The 18,383-nt window shown below is 44.1% G+C and overlaps 1 protein-coding gene across 2 annotated transcripts in view; it reads right to left on the bottom strand.

The window, feature by feature from the left end:
- The window catches only part of SCN5A (sodium voltage-gated channel alpha subunit 5), a 216,621-nt gene that overhangs the window by 41,672 nt on the left and 156,566 nt on the right, over positions 1-18,383 (bottom strand). For both annotated transcript variants that reach the window (XM_033164901.1, XM_033164899.1), the window contains exons 19-20: positions 12,860-13,014; positions 11,785-11,958 (exon numbers count right to left, since the gene is read on the bottom strand). In XM_033164901.1, coding sequence (XP_033020792.1) covers positions 11,785-11,958; positions 12,860-13,014 — 329 coding nt within the window. The remainder of the gene's footprint in view (positions 1-11,784; positions 11,959-12,859; positions 13,015-18,383) is intronic.

Raw genomic sequence — 18,383 nt, forward strand, 5'->3', positions numbered from 1 at the left:
GTGCCCCATGATTCAGTTGCCAAGACTCAAAGTCCCTGCCTCTCCACTGCCATCTAAGTCACCTCATCTCCAGGGCTTTCCCCAAGCGAAACTTTCCTGCATGTGGCCTGGCACTGTTCCACCCGTTTCAGCCCTCTTCTGGTTCTATAAGACTATGGGGAAGGCGGGAGACATCCATGACTCTTCACCAGCCTGACTCATCACTTCCTCTTGGCCTCCCTCCTCACTTCCTTCAGCTTCTGCCTCCGATTCTGGGCCTCTCTCTGCCACAGGCTCTCCCTGCTCACTAAGCCCTGTTACCTCCCCAGCTCCCAACACCTCTTCCCAGCCTTCTCCCTCTGACTCCTCATCATCATCCCACCACCACTCCCCAGGTTCTAATCCTGCTTTCCTTGGTGGTTCCCCAGCTGGTTCCTCCCACCATTCCTCTGTGTCAAACCAGTCCATGACACCTATGCAGTTCCCAATGGGAAGGGTCACTTGGATGCCCCTTTTTCAGATGAAAGGGGCAGAATCCTCAGAGAGGACCCTTGATCCTATGAACTGCACTGGGGTTGATCATTTTAGGAACACAGGAAGCTGGCTTACACTAAGTCCAGCTATTACTCTATCTAGCTCAGCACCGTCCACACTGACTGGCTCTGCAGGGGGTCTCTCCCAGCCAGACCTGGAGACGCTGCAGATTGAAGCTGAGACTTACTGCATGAGAAGCAGTTGCTCTTCCATTGAGCTACAAGCCTACCATTCAGGTAGCCAGCAATGTCCCTGCGACACCAGCAGCCATTATGCAAATAACCATCCTCCACCGAGAAAAATTTGCATGCCTAGCTTCCAATGGGAAGAGGCAGCCATGCTTAAGAGTCCTGGAAATAAAGGGCCAAGAATGCATCTGGGAAAACAAAGGCGAGGAACCAACAGCACTTAACCACTGACCTATCCAGCGGCAAAGAGAAAATCTGGTTTAGAATTGACATTAACGTCACATGCTCAATTTCAGATGCTAAGCTAATGGGGGGCGGCCATTTCTCTCTCACACCTTCACTGACCTCCCAGGACTGGTTGTGAGGATAATGAAAGGAGGCAATAACTGGATGGTGAACAGTGGCATAGAACACAAATAATGAGCAGGCCATGTTGTTGTTGTTGTTCCAGACCCACGTTCATTTCAGTTCAGAGCCAAGTGAAAGATAAGCTCAAACATCATTAAAGACTTCCTAGCATTTGTCCCAGGGGTATGGCTGCAGATATGTGGCATTATGTGACACCCAGCCTCGGAGAAGAGGGCACGCAAGGCGAATTCAGGCCAAAAATATGCAGGCTGTCCCCAGCCCCCCTTACCCTTGCTTCTTCCGCACTGAGCCCTCCCGTAATCCTCGGCGTTTATAGATATCCTGGCCCCACCTGTTTCATACTCTCATTGGCTGCGGACATTTTTAGCTCATCACGGCTGGTGACTTAATGTTAAGCTTTGGGGGAAACCGGTTGCTGGGTATCCACTCAAGCAAAAACTCAATACCTTTTGGCATCCAGACAAACCAGAGCATTTCCATCAGTGCTCCGTTTGTCGGCAATTATTGACCGTCCCCTGTTCGTTCAGATCTGTGTCCGAGGGAAGATGCAGCAATTGAAACACTGTGCCTGGGAGAGCCATCGGAAGCGACAGCTCAGGTCATAGACCTAGGTCATGTCCACCCCTGTACTTTTAAACCACATTTAAAGCAGATCCCACCCCCCCAAGAATCAAGGGGTCTGTAGTTTACCCCCTCTCAGAGCTATGATTTCCAGCACCCTTAACACACTAACATTCACAGGATTCTTTGGGGGCAGCCATGTGATTTCAATGTAAGTTGTGGGTGTGGCCCTAGAGAGCCATGGAGGCACAGTCTGTGGAACCTCAGGGGCTGAGCCTTTTCCTCCTTCATCTTTCCCTCCACATCCATCTTTTGCCGTCATAAGGCCTTCTGTTGGAATTGGTTTTCTATAACATATTGTACTACAAATATGTACAGTTGTACCTTGGTTTTCAAACAGCTTATTTCTCGAACGTTTCAGCTCCCGAACGCCGCAAACCCGGAAGTGACTGTTCCGGTCTGCGAACTATTTTTGGAAGCCGAACGTCCGATGGGGCTTCTGCGGCTTCCGATTGGCTGCAGGAGCTTACTGCAGCCAATCAGAAGCCGTGCTTTGGTTTCCGAACGTTTTGGAAGTCGAACGGACTTCTGGAACGGATTCCATTCGACTCCGAAGGTACGACTGTACTCAGTGCTTTTTTTCTAAAAAAATGTTTGGGGTACTCCCACTTTTTCTACTCATATTGAAATACTGCCCCTCAATGATGCCAAACTTAGATTCATAAAATGTTTAGGGGTATGCGTACCCCTGTGTCCCTCCAGAAAAAAACCACTGACTGCACTACAAACCTAAGATACCGCTTCCTTCCTTACAGAACCTCCTGGGTGTCAAGATCAGCTGAGGAGGCCCTCTTGGAGCTCCGCCTCCCTCTGAAGTTCACATTGGTGGTGGCCTACTCCGTGGTAGGCCCTCAGCTGCGCAATTCTCTCCTTGCAGAGGTACATCAAACTTTTAGCAAATGCTTAAGACATACCTCTTCACCCTGCCTTTGACACCTGAAGGGCCCACCCTATTCCTGTGATTGTAATTTGTTCTGACTGTTTTTAATGTTTAATTGTTGTAACCCACCCTAGGAACTGCTGTTGAAGGGTGTCTAATAAATTTAATAGTATTAGTAATAAAAATAATAAAAATAATAGCCACCCCCTTCCCTCTATTTGGTGCTGAGGATGGAGGCGGTGGTGGGCCTTCAATTAAAATGCAGGCACAAAGTGAACCCCAGGCAATTAAATCCTGCGGAAGCACTGGAAGCGCTGATTCTAACGCTTACCAAAACCTCTCTGAATCGACTGAAAATATGCAGATCAAGAATCATTAGCAAAGTAGACCAAACAATACTATTACTAATCAGCTGTGACAGGAAACATGTAAATGTTGTAACTAAGCACTTTCTAGAGTAGTTTCAGATTCCTGTTGAATCACCTGGTGTTAACAACTTCTTGGCAGGAAACATGTACTGCCTGGAGGCTAATTAGTAAAATGCTTCTTTTAGTGTCACTGACTTGTGAATTTGCTCTTTTGGTAGCAAAGCTGCATTGTCTGACTGAGAGACGCAACATTATTCACTGCATTCTTCCTGCTTCCAGATTATACCATACATATATTGTTTGTGACCCACCAAATGGTGTGGGGTGTTTCTGAACGTTCAGTGGGCCTTCTCTTCTCTCTTCTCTCTCACTCTCACACACCCTATTCCTCCACATATGACAAACTGTAGGCATGCGTTGCGTGAACTTTTTCCTATTGTTTGCATATTGTTGTGGTTGGCATCCATCTGCCTTGAGAGACAATAGAGTGTGCCTTTGGGGGTGAAGTCAAACCACTGCGTCAGCAGCACCAAAGGAAACTCCCCGGGGCGCAAGCCTGGGCAGTAGTGTATATGGAGGTCCTGGGCTGCCCAGACAACAAGACCCTCCTCTTGGCCTCACTGATTTGGTCAAAGCAGAGCAAGACGTTTGGCACCAGCTTGGCTGCAGGAGTTGCCAGAAGGAGGCAAGCAAGGCGCCATCCAACTGCCTTAGGGACTTCACACCAGATTTGACAAGGTTTTACTCCTGAGCCTTTTCTTCTCTTGAAGATACCCCACGAGGCAGCTCTTGGGGAGGGGATGCTTATAGTGGTAGGGCCTCATTCTTAGAATACACTCTCATAAATAGATTCAGGAGAAGCCTTAATTAATGTGATGTATATTGCTTTATTGTACAGGTATTTGGGGTTCTCTTATGCTGGGAGTCTCGCTTGCTTGCTTTTATTGATGCTTGCATCTGTAACTGGTTGCTGTTTTATTTATTTATTTATTTTAATTGTGTAGTGTTGCGTTGTTGTTTTTTTGCTCTTTTGCTCACAGGTCACTTTGGGTATGACTGTAGAAAACCTGACTCATAATGCTTTCAAGTAAATGCCAGAAAGACCACTTGCCCCTGTACAGGCCTGAAAGATCAATGGGATCACCTGGGGAAATTCTGTTCGTGTCACCACTCTAAAGAATATCATAGGGTGGTGATGTGGAAATGGGCATTTCCTGCTACTCCCCCTGTACTGCGGAGTGCCGTTCCCTCTGCTATCAGTTGCTTCAGGCATCTTGGAAAGCAATATACCTAACCCTTTTGCCCAGGCAGTGCCGGATTTAGGGCACAGCAGGTGGTTCTTCTGCATAGGGCGCTGAACCGAGGAGGCACAAAGTAATAAGTAATAATAATAATAAACCTATATTTTTACGGGTACCTATCCAAAGTTAGTGGGGCACCAAATTTTGTCTTTGCTCAAGGCACCATATTAACTTAATAAACAGATAGGCAGATGATAGAGGTTAAAACATGTGACATGGCTGCTTGCAGTAGAGGGCGGGGTTGAGATGAAGAGATAGTCAGGGAAAACACACTTTATGGTTTCCCACTAAACACCCAAGCTCTGCCCCTTCCTCCTGCACACTCTCTCTCTCTCATCCTGCACAAGGCAGCCACGAAAAGTACTTCACATGATTTAGGCTCAGACTCCAAAGCTATCCTTGTGCATATGAAGTAACTATAAATAAATAGCATGTTTTATTTACCAGTAGGACTCCTGCACATTTTATTTCTCCTCTTTTAGCAATGCTAGTTATGTGTTAATTAGAGAGATGGTGGGTGGTGGGTTATCTTCCAATTCCAAGCTTCTCTCTCTCTCTCTCTCTCTCTCTCTCTCTCTCTCTGCCAATGATTTTTTTGGGCATTGTTGAATGATACATTTCCCCACCCCTCCAAGTAGCAGCCAATAAAGTGCACTGGGGACCAGATCAATGCACTGGTTTGTTTTTTTACAATGTCACATCATCACACATTTTGAATTGTTAAACGTTAGCGAGGACATGTCTGGTTGCTGAGTTTTTTTGTGGTGGCCACACATCAGCCCTAACATCAACTGAGAAGGAAGGCAAAAAAAAGGCTACACATTTAGCCAAACTTCCTTAACTTGCTAAAGACTTCTCCACCGGAGTTGGCACCATTGTTATTTCTAGATCCAGTGCCACATTGTTCTTGAAGCAATCTGCTGTTTCTCTTATAACAAAAATACATTGGAAATCCACTAACTTCGTATAAAAGACTTTTAGAAACAACAACATACGATTTGAGTCTGGTGGTGGCTGTTTGGGAACAACTGATTACAGCAGATTGCGCAATTACTGCCAAGGCAACACAAACCTCCATCTTGCTAATCAACAGGGAAAGAAATCCAGAAAACAATTAAAAGTCATTAGGAGACATCAATGCATTTACTCCATACGGCAACTTCTTTTTCAAGCCGATTTGGCAGAAGGCTGGCACTCAGTCTAATTCTTGAATGAGATGTTGTTAACCTGCTAGCCACTCAAGCGTTGTATAGAAGACTCTCTCTTTCTCTCTCTCTTTTGGCCCAGACGTGTGTGCATTTTGTTAAACTTGTATTGCAGCCAGACATTCTACATTTAATGGGGAAATCCTGGAAGAGGCATAGCTTTCCAGGAAACCATTTGAGAAAGCGGTTGAGCATTCACACACACACACACACACACACAAACAAAGGGAAGAGTTCTGTTGCCTGTGACAAATGATGTACATGCAGAGTTGTGCCCTAGAAACACTATTGCTCTAGAACAGCTATGGGCAATCTAGCTAGGCCCTCCAGGCCTCAGAGGTTCCATTTTGGGCAAACCAAGGCCACCTTTCCTGGGGTGGACTTCGTATGTCGTAAGGCAAAGGAAAGTTCAAGGAAGAATCTTTATTTGCATCCCTGGCTTGAATTCTAGCTGCAGCTGCAAATCATGATCACACAACGTCCGCTCCTGATCCTTACTCTGCAGCCAAAAGTCTGCACTTTTTGGATTTGGTGCCTCTTTCTGTCATACTGTGGAAAGTGGTGACTTTTGGCTGCAAAGGGATAATCCATAGGCAAGCCAGGGGTGTGAAGGAAAAGCTGGGTCTGTGAAGGAAGAACCCTCCTTTGCAGCCACAGCTTGACCTTTGACTCACCTGGTGTCATAGAATGTCAGGTGAGTGTTAGAGTGGTCTGGCCATATCTAGTTCCCCACTTCTCCTCTAGAATCATATTGTTGTTCTAGAACCATTCTTGACCCAGAACCACTGCCCCACATTGATGGGACCACTAAGGGTTTCCTCTGCCTAGGGCTGATTACAGATGAAGTGGAAGATCGTTGACTGGGTTTCACCAAGCACTTGCAATAAATACACAACCCTGGTGGCAACACCATGCTGATTGACACCAGTCCACATGGAAGAGCAGAATCAGTATAACTGGCACAGTTACAGCTCCACCAAAGCAGCAATGGGAGCTCTCCGTGCCTTCAACAGGGAATCAAAGCTGACCATGGCTCTCCTAATAATAGACTTGTATGATACATGTGTTTTCGAAGCACCCTGTTTATCACATTCACAGGTGCACATGTGAAAAACATTTGATGCACACCTGGTGGCAGGTGATCATGCCTTGCAATTACAAGGGTTGTCCAACGCTATGTGTGCAAACTTCTATTAGCACAATGAGACTTTCCCTTCTTCTCCCTGTGCACACACTTAAAATTTGTTCTGCAGAATCCGCCAACCCTCTGGATCAGATTTAGAGGTGCGGGAGGCTGCAGGGGAGAACAGAGGAAAGTTATGTTGAGTAAGTGGAAGTAACAACAGTATTGGCTATGGTAACTTTAGTATCGTACAGTGCAACACAATGCAGATATATGCCTGGGAGCAAATCCCACTGCTTCAAGTCTGCAGCCCTCCACTGTGATTTTCGACTGAGGGAGAACTGGCATGTTTGAAACAAAATTGGGAAGTGCACCTGAAGTTTGGCAGCTAGCATGGAAAGATTAAGGGTGGAACGCAGAGAGAGAGAGAGAGATGAGAGAAGAAGGAAATGAGACCATGAAAATCCAGAGCCCAAGTTATTGGGCAAAACTTTCTGAAGTGCAATTGACTATTATGATAATGGAGCTAATGTTTGAAGTCGCCTTTTGAAAAGATACTGTGACATGACATATTCTTGCTCAGCAACCTATTTACAAGCCCAATTCCAGGAATATGAAATAACAAGAGAGCTGACTTTGGGCAAGGTAGGCAGACGAAAGTGATGGAACGCCTGTTGTCAGAAATTGCTTTGTTTCATCTCACACATGGTTTTGCTGGTTATGGTGCATGGGCTGCTCAGATAATATGCATTTTTAAACAGCTTTTTCACGTTTTGGTTCTTTTGCTTTTTGCGAAAGAGGCACATTGCTTTGAGATACATTGGAGCCCATTATCAGAGATCATCCTTCAGGGATTCTCTACTGGACAAAAATAGTCTTTAGTTGATGGATTATGGGAGCAAGCGAGAATCTGCTTCAATAATCCACAATGATGAAATGGTTTTTACTGTGCCACATGTAGAAATCAGTGTCAAAGACTTGCCACAGAGCTGGGTAAGTAGTGGGTGAGGGAGCAGGGGGGAGGAATGCCCCCAAGCATTGGCTTTAAAAAATGAATTGGATTTCCTGCCCTTTTAAGTTGCTGATCTTGTTTTTAGATTTCAGGGTAAAAACCGCACATGATGGAAAAGTTCCTTCATTTGAACTCTTTTACAAAAAGCAGCCACGTGGCCCCCACAATTTTAACTGGGCTTGTGGAAAAGGGAATCTAACTATTTGCCACTATGCAATAGCCCCAAATCAAATCGCCAGCTTTCAAAAAAGAGAGAGGCAAAAAGCTGCAGAGGGGAACATTTAATGGTCATAGACATTTAAGCCTTCATGCTTCATCCACCACTGTTTGCAGGACTGGAGGCAGGAAGCTATTGAAATCAAGGAATTGGTGCAAGCTGTGTGTTAGATCCTCCCTCCATCTGCACTGTGGCCCCAATGCAAATTGGTCCCTCTCCATAGTAGGGGACAGAATGCCCACCTTGTGTTTAGTTTGATTTTTAAGTAAAAAAAAAAAAATCTCAGTCCCACGCAACCACTAAAAGGGGACTCTGTTGGAACCAGAAGGTAAGTTCACCTCACTGAAAGTTTTCCTCCATTCTACTCAAATCACTGAAACGTCTCCTCATGCGTTAGGGTTCATATTTCATCTAACCACTACTCTGAACACTTGAAAAGCCACAAGTGCTAAGTGTGATCTTGCGTGCTGCTCAGAATTCTTTTTTTCCTATTTTTTTAAGGAACTCTGTCCAAAATAAAGCGGTTCTCGGTATGAAAAGGGGAGAAGGAGGAGTGCCCATGTTTCCAAATTTAGGTGAATTAAAATATTAATAGGGAGGCTGGAAGGAGGAGAACAATATTATCTGTACCACATAAGATATTGAGGACAAAGCAGAGTATAAATAAGCAGGAAATAAATGGGCAGCACCCAATGGAAGAAATTTGCACAGGAGGTGGACGTTGACCAGTTGAGTCTGGAGAATACCTGGTCTGTAAATGGTGTGTGTATAGGTAACAGTGACACCATAGTTAGTCTGCAGCATCCACAAATGCCACGGATTGTGTAAATAAGCCCCTTCCTACTGAAATGAGAGATGTGTGACCTGCAGAAAGGCCTTGTCCAATATCTGCTAAGCACACCTACCTAAGAACATAATAGAAGCCCTGCTAGATCAGACCAAAGGCCTATCTACTCCAGCATCCTGTTCCCACAGTGGCCAAGCAGATTGCTGTGGGAAGCAGCCTCTTAGTAAGACATGAGTGCCAACACCATCCACCCTAGTGCTCCTCAGGAACTGGTGTCCAGAGGCAAAGGTGAAAAGGTAAAGGACCCCTGGACAGTTAAGTCCAGTCAAAGGCAACTGTGGGGTGCAGCACTCATCTCGCTTCAGGCCGAGAAAGCCGGCATTTGTTCACAGACAGCTTTCTGAGTCACGTGGCCAGCATGACTAAACCACTTCTGACACAATGGAACACCGTGATGGAAACCAGATCGCACAGAAACGCCGTTTACTTTCCCGCCACAGCGGTACCTATTTATCTACTTGCACTGGTGTGCTTTCGAACTTCTAGGTTGGTAGAAGCTGGAACAGAGCAATGGGCGCTCAGCCCAATGCGGGGACTCGAAACGCCGACCTTCTAATCAGCAAGCCCAAGATGCTCAGTGGTTTAGACCACTGACATGCAAGATTATATGCAACTATCATAACTAGTATTCCTTCAGGAATCTGTCTAGTCCCTTTTAAAAACCATTGAAGCTTGTGGCCATCACCACAGCTTGTGCTGGCAAATCCCATAGTACTAAATGCATTGTGCAAAGAAGTCCTTCCCGTCGTGTATCTGAAACCTCCCACATTTCACCTTCACTGGATGGTCAGCCCCTGGTTCTAGAATTAAGAGAGATGTAGAAAATCCGGGCTTTTCATGGTTGGTGACAAATGGGTAATTATTATCCAACAGTATAAAACCAATGAATCCCAATTTAGTAATGTGATGGCTGCGGAAACAGTTTACAACTAAGCAGCCCCAATGGCCCACACACTATTGCAAAGCTGTGTGTTATGCAAGGCACCATTCTTCTGATACCTCAACAACCCTCTTCCTAATGGCAGGAGCAATGTCTAACACTTTGTGAGCATTGACTGGAGCAAAGAGTAAGCTAAGTGCCCCCCAAGGCAGTGCTGGGGTGCAGGGGTATGTTTGCAGCTGCAGGAAGAAGTGGCTGCCAGCCTCAAATGTTTCCACTGTTCTGTTTTCTGCAGAATGTCATGCCTTGTAATAGGCAACTACTGCATCGTCCTGTCTCATCCTTAGCCCTTATCATCTGGGCTTGGTTTTAAAAGGGATCCAGGGCGAACATCAGCAGTAGGCCCTGATGGAAAGTTGGGGACTCGGGCAGATGCCGGAGAATGCCATGTGCTGACAGCAGGGCTGATTTGGTAGCTAAGAACTTGCAAGGAACACGAAAAAGGACTGCCACACTGCTACCAGGGCCACATATCCAAGCAGTGTGTGAACTGCATGAGTGGCAGGCAGTTGGGAAGAAGGAACGTTTGTGCCTTGATTCCTTCAGCACCCTTGTCACAGCCACAGCACTGGGAGCAGCAACTGTTGGGAAAACAGTGAGGAGAGATACTGGGGAAGAGAAGAACCAAACCAAGAGTGAAAACAAGGAGCCCTTGCTTGGGGGAGGGGACCCACCTGCTCCTTGAGATCTTTTAAGGGATGCCTGCTCTTTCCCCCAATACCATTCTCTTGTGCCCATAACCTGTCATGGAATCTCTAGATGTGCCCAGAGTCCATAGAATCTCCAGGTTCTGAAGTCAAAATCTGGTCAGGGATTCTGCGGAGGGCACACGAAATAGAGTTATAAAGGCAACATTTGGACCAAAAAAGACACTGGGAGAACCTTGGTTTAAAAACCCCCAGAGTGATTAAAGGTCTTTTGAGGCAGAAATCTCTGCCTGAGAAGACTGTCTAAGATGTATAAAGTAGAATCAGATTTGTGTTGGAAATGTAAAGAATTGGAGGGAACTTTTTTCATATGTGGTGGGCACGTAAAAAGGTTAAAGAATATCGGGAAATGATTTATAATGAGATGGAAAAAATGCTTAAAACAACCTTCCCAAAAAGACCGGAGGCATTTTTGCTAGGAATCATTCAGACAGAGGTTCCTAGGTGTCCGGAAAACTTATTTATGTATGCAACAACGGCGGCCCAAGTTTTGATAGCCCAAAAGTGGAAAGTGAAGGAGGTCCCAACTAAGGAGGATAAGCAACTTAAGATGATAGAATATGTGGAACTAGATGGTCTAACATAAAGAATAAGATAACAAGAAGAAGATGTATTTAAAGAGGAGTGGAAAATCTTTGCTGAATATATGGAAAATAATTGTGCACAGTTGAAAACGTTGGCAGCATTAAGGTAAATTCAACAGTATAATAAACACTTGAGTGATGTAAGATAGGAGAACTGAATAAAATGGCTATAGTAAAATATGCAGGAATGGTGGATAAATTAAATGGATCATGTAAGGGGAAGGAGGGAAGTCACTGAATGTATGGTATCATGTAAGATGTTTATTTTGACCGCAACCTTCCCTGCCACAGAGATGTCCTGGTGAGTTTCATCACCCAAACAGCTTTACGGTTAGGATGGAAGCATTTCCTAAGAATCAGCCTAAATAAGCTCCCTCAAATTTGAAACCATTGCTCCGTATGCCCTCTTCAGAAGTTCTGGTAGATCAGTGTCCCTTCTCTGCTAACTGGAAGTCTTTTACCTTGCTAAGAATCCTTAAAGCATGAGGTGGCCATATACCTTTAAAATCCCTGTACTTTGAGTATGGAAGAAATATCAACTTTGAATGGTTTCTTGTGAATGTGGTGAAGGGGGACTGCTATAACAAATCATCACTGTCCCACAGTCTGGTATTCTATGGGAGTTGAGCTAAGGGCTCTCAGCTCAGATGTCCCCACTGAATGATCTCTTTACCTCTTGCATCTATAGATTTCATTTTACAGTGAAAAGAATGGCAAATTCTATCATTTCACTTTATACTTTTTAAAAAAGCCTAATGCCACAAGTGCATTTTAAGCTGTCCTTCATAGGACCCAAATGTAACTTAATCCACATTCAAACTGTGAACCGTGTTCATGTACTGTAGTTCAAAACTGAACTCATTCCACATTGCTGTATGAACCGACCCAGAAGAAAAACACAATACTTACATCTACAATGAGGAAATCAAGCCAACACCAGGCATTGGTGAAATACTTCTTAAAGCCATAAGCTACCCATTTCAGAAGCATCTCTAGAACAAAGATGTAAGTGAAGATCTTGTCAGCATATTCCAACATGGTTTTAATGTTCTTTTTCTTGTCGAGGTAGATGTCTTCAAATGCCTGGAAGTACAAAGTGGTGAATTAGAGTGCTACATTCTCCAGATGTTGTCTTTTGGGGGGAATTTTTTCCCTTTAATACAAGGCTCTGTAAATAAATGACTACATGCCACTGAATATTTTATACTGATTATTACCCTGTCAGAATTGACCAATGAAGCCATATGGTGGCAAACTTTACAATGAATTCATGAATTTACTATCTGTTCTAAATATCGTGCAAGAAATATGATAATTTGCAACCCTGGTGTGTGTGGAGAGGTATATGCAGTGTTGCACTAGGATCTTGGGCAGAGATGCTTCCCATCACCTGGCAACCGATCCTTTAAATAATAATAATAATAATAATAATAATAATAATAATAATAATAATAATAATAATAATTTATTTGTACCTTGCCCATCTGGCTGGGTCTCCCCAGCCACTCTGGGCGGCTTCCACCAAACATAAAAATACATTTAAAATATCACAGTTTAAAAACTTCCCTAAACAGGGCTGCCTTCAGGTATTTTCTGAATGTCAGGTAGTTGTTTATTTCCTTGACTTCTGATGGGAGGGCGTTCCACAGGGCAGCGCCACTACCGAGAAGGCCCTCTGCCTGGTTCCCTGTAGTTTTGCTTCTCGCAGTGAGGGAACCGACAGAAGGCCCTCAGTGCTGGATCTCAGTGAGTAAACAAGAGATGCCAGGAATTCTTCCCTGGCTTGGATTTAACCCAAGCTAGAGAAGAACTCAGGGGTCTAATTAATGCTCACTTCTTATTAGAGATGGGGATTATAAATGCCTGAAATTTATATCCAATCTTAAAGTCAAGCAAGCTTCGCTGGCATGTCTTCTCTCAACACACAACCACACATATTTAAAAGTCTAACGTAATAAGGGAAAGTAACAAGTTTTAAGCTTACCAGAGCTCCACTGCTCAGGAGAATCATAAATATGATGAAAGTTTCAAACCAGCTGTGTTCAACTATTTGGTAGCACGTTTTCCTCAGTCTCCACCAAATCTTGCCAGGAAATTTTGTGGTGTCTACTGAACAGCATGGGAAGAATCGGACACAAGCTGAAATGATAAAGGAAGACCAGAAGGAGTTGTTTAATGCTAGGATCTACTATGAGGGCTCTCCCTTGTCCCAATTTAAAAACAAAAGAAAGGCCTGCTGGATCAGGTCTATGGTTCACATTCCTAGTGCAATAGCCCACCTAGTTCAACATCCTGTTCTCAATGTGGCCACTTTTATCTGACAACATTCAGCATCACTGGATGTGCATAAGTTCTAGGGCAACAAAAGAGGGATAAAGACTTTTCTCTATCCACTATTTCCATGCCATGCATAATTTTAGGCACTTCTACCATGTCACCCCTTACTCGCCTCAACATTATTAAATGTCTCAATCTTTTACAGAGTGCTACTGTGCATGAAGAATTGATGCTTTTGAATTATGGTGCTGGAGGAGACTCTTGAGAGTCCCATGGACTGCAAGAAGATCAAACCTATCCATTCTCAAAGAAATCAGCCCTGAGTGCTCACTAGAAGGACAGATCCTGAAGTTGAGGCTCCAGTACTTTGGCCACCTGATGAGAAGAGAAGACTCCCTGGAAAAGACCCTGATGTTGGGAAAGATGGAGGGCACAAGGAGAAGGGGACGACAGAGGATTAGATGGTTGGACAGTGTTCTTGAAGCTACTAACATGAGTTTGGCCAAACTGCGAGAGGCAGTGAAGGATAGGCGTGCCTGGCGTGCTCTGGTCCATGGAGTCACGAAGAGTCGGACACGACTGAACGACTGAACAACAACAACAACAACAACAACAACTGTGCATGAATGAAGTCTTCAGTCCCTTCAGTGTCGGGGTTTGGGTGCTGGAGCTCCTCGTGCACGGCCTTGGATTGGTTATGCACGAGGTACCAGTTGCGGGGAAAGTGGCCAGCGTTCCGCGTGCTTTTGAGCACGGTCGCCGGCCAAGCCTCACAGTCTGAAGGATGATGAGTAAGCCAATTGACGACTCCGATGAAGTGTGAGTTTCTAATTGCCTTCTTTAATGAACAGTTGCCTCGTGAAATAAAATATATACCCTGACTCTGAATAGACGGACCAATTTACAGAAAATTAAAAATTTTACTTTACTCCCCCCGTTAACCCCAAAGGAAGACAGACACCGGTTGTATCTTTAGTGGCTTCGGCAGAACCCGCGTAGGCTCGTCCCCTAAGCTAAGTTCTCCTAAGCTTAAAGACCCTGCGCGCCCAATCTTCCGCGAGGCTAACTAAATAAACTAAAACCGAAATATCTTCCGCAATTCTAGCCCTAAGCTAAACCTAAAGAAAACCTAACTAAGGCTAAACCGAATGATCTTCCGCGATCTAACTCTAACTAAAGAAAAACCCATCCAACCCGTCCAGCCCGCTCCTAGCCCCTTAAACTAAACTTGACTAAAACTAAAACCCAACTAAAAGAACATAAGAAGAACGTGCGGTCTCGTGCTACTCCTCCTGCCTAAGCGGGGTGCCTCTGCCTTTTATTAGGGAACAAACGTGACATCATCATTAGTACTTTAACCAATAAAATCACTGTTGCTGCCCTCCAAAAGGGCGGGAAGCAAGTTTAACGCTCATTAACAACTTTGAACATGACCGGATCTACAAAATAAAGGCGGATTAATCTTGTAAGTGAATCACACTATTCATTCATGCTTTCACTTTCACTTTTGCGCGCAATTATACCAAAAGTAGACCTTGAAAAACCCATAAAATAACCAATTAATTATGAATCCATGGCGGATCCGTGAAACGTATTCCGACATATCATCTTTCTTTTTTTGTTTTAAATTAAATTATTTTTGATTTAGTTATATAAAAAAAGAAGGTTAGAGATATCATAAGCATTTATCTGACACAAACATTACCATTTGTTTTGATATAAACCTCGACATGAAAAGGCAAACGTCGACAATGCCGACAGTGTCCACGCCAAAGTCTACATCAAGACTGTGATATAAACACTAGCAATACCATCAACATCCATCCTTTTCATAGGAGGAAATACTTGTACAATAATGTAGCAATAAAGTCATAAAAATAACAAACCACTAGCCGAACATAAAAAATGATCGATCCGATACACTGTAAACCTTCTAGGCATATATAAATACTTCAATATGTAGTATAACACAACAAATCACCTCATAAGCATGTATACTTTCGCGTGCAGCGTAAAACAACAAATTACTCCCCAAACACAAGAGAGGACCTGATACAGGTCCAAAATTAAAAATAACGGATAACGACTGCTCAAACATAAGAGAGGTCCCGATCCGGGACCCAAAATTAAAGTATAACTAGAGCTGGGGCTACATGGCCTACCCAGACCCCTCCCCCATTTTTTTTAATTTTTTATTTGGAAACTAAGAAAAATGGATAAGGAAACATAAAAGGGTTGTGGCTCTGAGGCTACAGAATCGAGGGAACTTTAGATTCTGGACTTACCACAGCGACCACAGGTAACGGGGAACTAGGGTCCGATTCCAGAGAGGGGATTTAAGCCACCTATGTACAAGTGGTTTTCGCCACAAGAGGGGATTTAAGCTACCTACATAAAGGTGTCCCAGCCAGGATGAGGATTTAAACCATCTACGCAAGGGTTTCCAGCGAAACGAGATGGGATTTAAACCAACTACATAAGGGTCTCCCATCAACAGCAGGAAACAGAGTGAAGGGAAAAGCTGGGAACCTGGTTTACTGCCAAAGGTAGCATATAGAGCGGTATTCTTCAAAGAAAATAGGGTTACCAAAAGGGTAGGACGCCACCAGACTTGACACATATATCTTGAACAAATCCGAGAATGACCAATTCTTTGACCAAAGGAAATATTTCAAATAAGGCATATAAGTGTTACCACATTTTGAACTACAACTTTTGCAAGCACAACGTGGAGATTTAGGATTATTGAAATAAAACATATATGTATAAATATGTATATGACTAGAACTGCACAAAGATGATGTTTTTAACCTTACATAAACATTTCCATATCATCAAAGTTGTGACGCTCTAAATGGAAACCATTTCAGAAAAGCTTTGCATATATAAACATCCATATCATTAATTACCAAGCTATATGGAAAACACATGTAATATGCGAGGCGGATATTTCAAGAAGCATACAAAGGCAAATATGCAATTTTTACAAGTACAATATAAAGTACAAGACAGGTTTAGAACTGCAAAATGGTGTTGGAGAGGAGGATGAAGACGATGAATGAGTTGCCGGTCGTCTTCTTCTCCGACTACACATGACCATGTAGAAGAAATAGTCCTGGAACTCAGGAAAAGTTCATGGAGCTCAGGAAAGTACTGAAACATCAAGTTCTGAAGAAACAATGATACCTGTAGAAGAAAGGAGGTTAAGCAAGCAAATCAAGGTGATCTGCTAGTGAATGCAGGTATGAGAGTAACTGGAACAAATCCAGGCAGCCAGGAACCAAGGGGCTGCCCAGAGGCAAACAAAAGGCATAGGTTGAGGATAATTGAAGAGTTGCTGCATTTGACACTGGAAACTAGTGCAGTCAAACAACGAGGTGGATATTCTCAACTTGGTTCCTTAGCTCTCCAAGGGCGCACACATCTGGCAGGCACCCAAACAGCCTTTTCTTCAAGGGCAACGGCAGCATACCCACGACCCCAAGTGATGAGTGGAACTGGTCCTCGCCATTCAATGTCAGGCAAGAGGCGATAAGAGACCAAAGGTCGAGGAAGCTGTTCTTCTTTCTTGAAGTGGAGATCCACTGGGGAATGAGGCTTGTTATGTGGAAAGAGAAGAAAATTTAAGGTGAACAGCACCTTTGCAACTGCCAAAGGGATCTCCGAGGCTGGAAGGTGACGTCCTGCGGTCTGTTTGTGGAGCAGAGTTTTGAAAGTGAGGTGTGTCCTTTCAATGAGAGCTTGGCCTGTCGAATTAAACGGAATCCCGTGGGATAGGGAAATATTCCATTGCACACAAAAGTCATTAAAGGCCTGAGAAGCATAGGCCGGGCCATTATCTGTTTTAATGGCTTGAGGTTTTCCCATAACTGAAAAGGTTCTCATGCAGTGCTGTATGACGTGCCTCGTAGTTTCTCCCTTCAGTGCTGTAGCCCAAATGAAACCTGAAAAGGTGTCCACTGTGACATGCAACTTAGACATTGGAGCAAGGGCTGGGACATGTGTCACATCCATCTGCCACAGCTGATTCGCCTCCGTGCCTCGAGGATTTACAGCGTCAAATGGCAAGCAGATAGGAGACTTGGAGCACGAAGGGCAGCATGAAATAATGTCCCTTGCTTGTGACATTGGAATGTTGAAGGTCTTGTGTAGAACCTTTGCTGATTGGTGGAAAGTTTCATGGCTTGTCACAGGATTGTCGAACAAGGAGAAAGCTAGAGTCCTGAGGGCAGCGTCTGCTACTGCATTTCCTTCCACCAGGAATCCTGGAAGGTTAGAATGAGAGCGCAAGTGTGCAGCAAAAAAGGGAAATGAACGTCTCTGTAGTAGTTCTTGAAGCTGCGCGAACAGATTAAAGAGATTTTCGTCCATGGACGGAGACAGATAAGCAACTGGAAGCGATGATAACAGTCTATATACATACTGAGAATCTACAACGAGGTTGAATGCTTCTGTAGTGAAAGTTTTAAAAGCGAGAATCACTGCTGCCAGTTCCGATCTTTGTGCTGAAAGTTGTTTCTCTGTAAACACAGTTTTCCATTGTCCATCCTCCTTCCATGCAAGGACACCATAGGAAGAGGAGCCATCTGTGAACAGAGTTTTTGCAGTGGGAATAGGCTGAAGCACCAACATGGATGAAAGGTGATAGTTTACTTGTTGCAACAAAGTGAATCTTTTGTCCTTAGGAGGATTATACAAGAATGAACCGACAAAATCTGCAATAGCAATTTGGAAACTATCTGAAAACTGAATCAAAGTTAGTACTTGTTCTTGAGAGAAAGGAAGGTAGATGGAAAGCAGATCATTTCCACTCAGGCGAATTGCACGGCCTCTGCACTTAACAAGGAGATCAGCAACAGCGTCCATACTGGGGTACACATTCCTTTGAGGCGTGTGCGAAAGATGAATCCACTCCACGATTGCCACCTTTGAGGAAGTATCCGGAACGTATAAGGCTGCTGTCGGCAATCTTGGTGTAGTGAAGATAGCACATGAAAGAGCGCAGTTGGCTGTTGGCACACGATCTACAGCTATTTGGTGCAGTTTTGTGTTTACCCCTTGTAAAGCAAGACGCATCTCAGAAGTGCATGGAATAACATCTGAAGGAGATGTATGTCCCTTAAGAGCAGAAAACAATGGCGAGAGTTCAGATGTTGGAACTGCTAGAGATTTTCGAGCCCAGTTTATCTGTCCCAAGAGATGCTGCAATTGTGTTAAAGTAAAGGATTCTG

This window comes from Lacerta agilis, chromosome 12 (genome assembly GCF_009819535.1).
Source record: "Lacerta agilis isolate rLacAgi1 chromosome 12, rLacAgi1.pri, whole genome shotgun sequence".
Taxonomy (NCBI): domain Eukaryota; kingdom Metazoa; phylum Chordata; class Lepidosauria; order Squamata; family Lacertidae; genus Lacerta; species Lacerta agilis.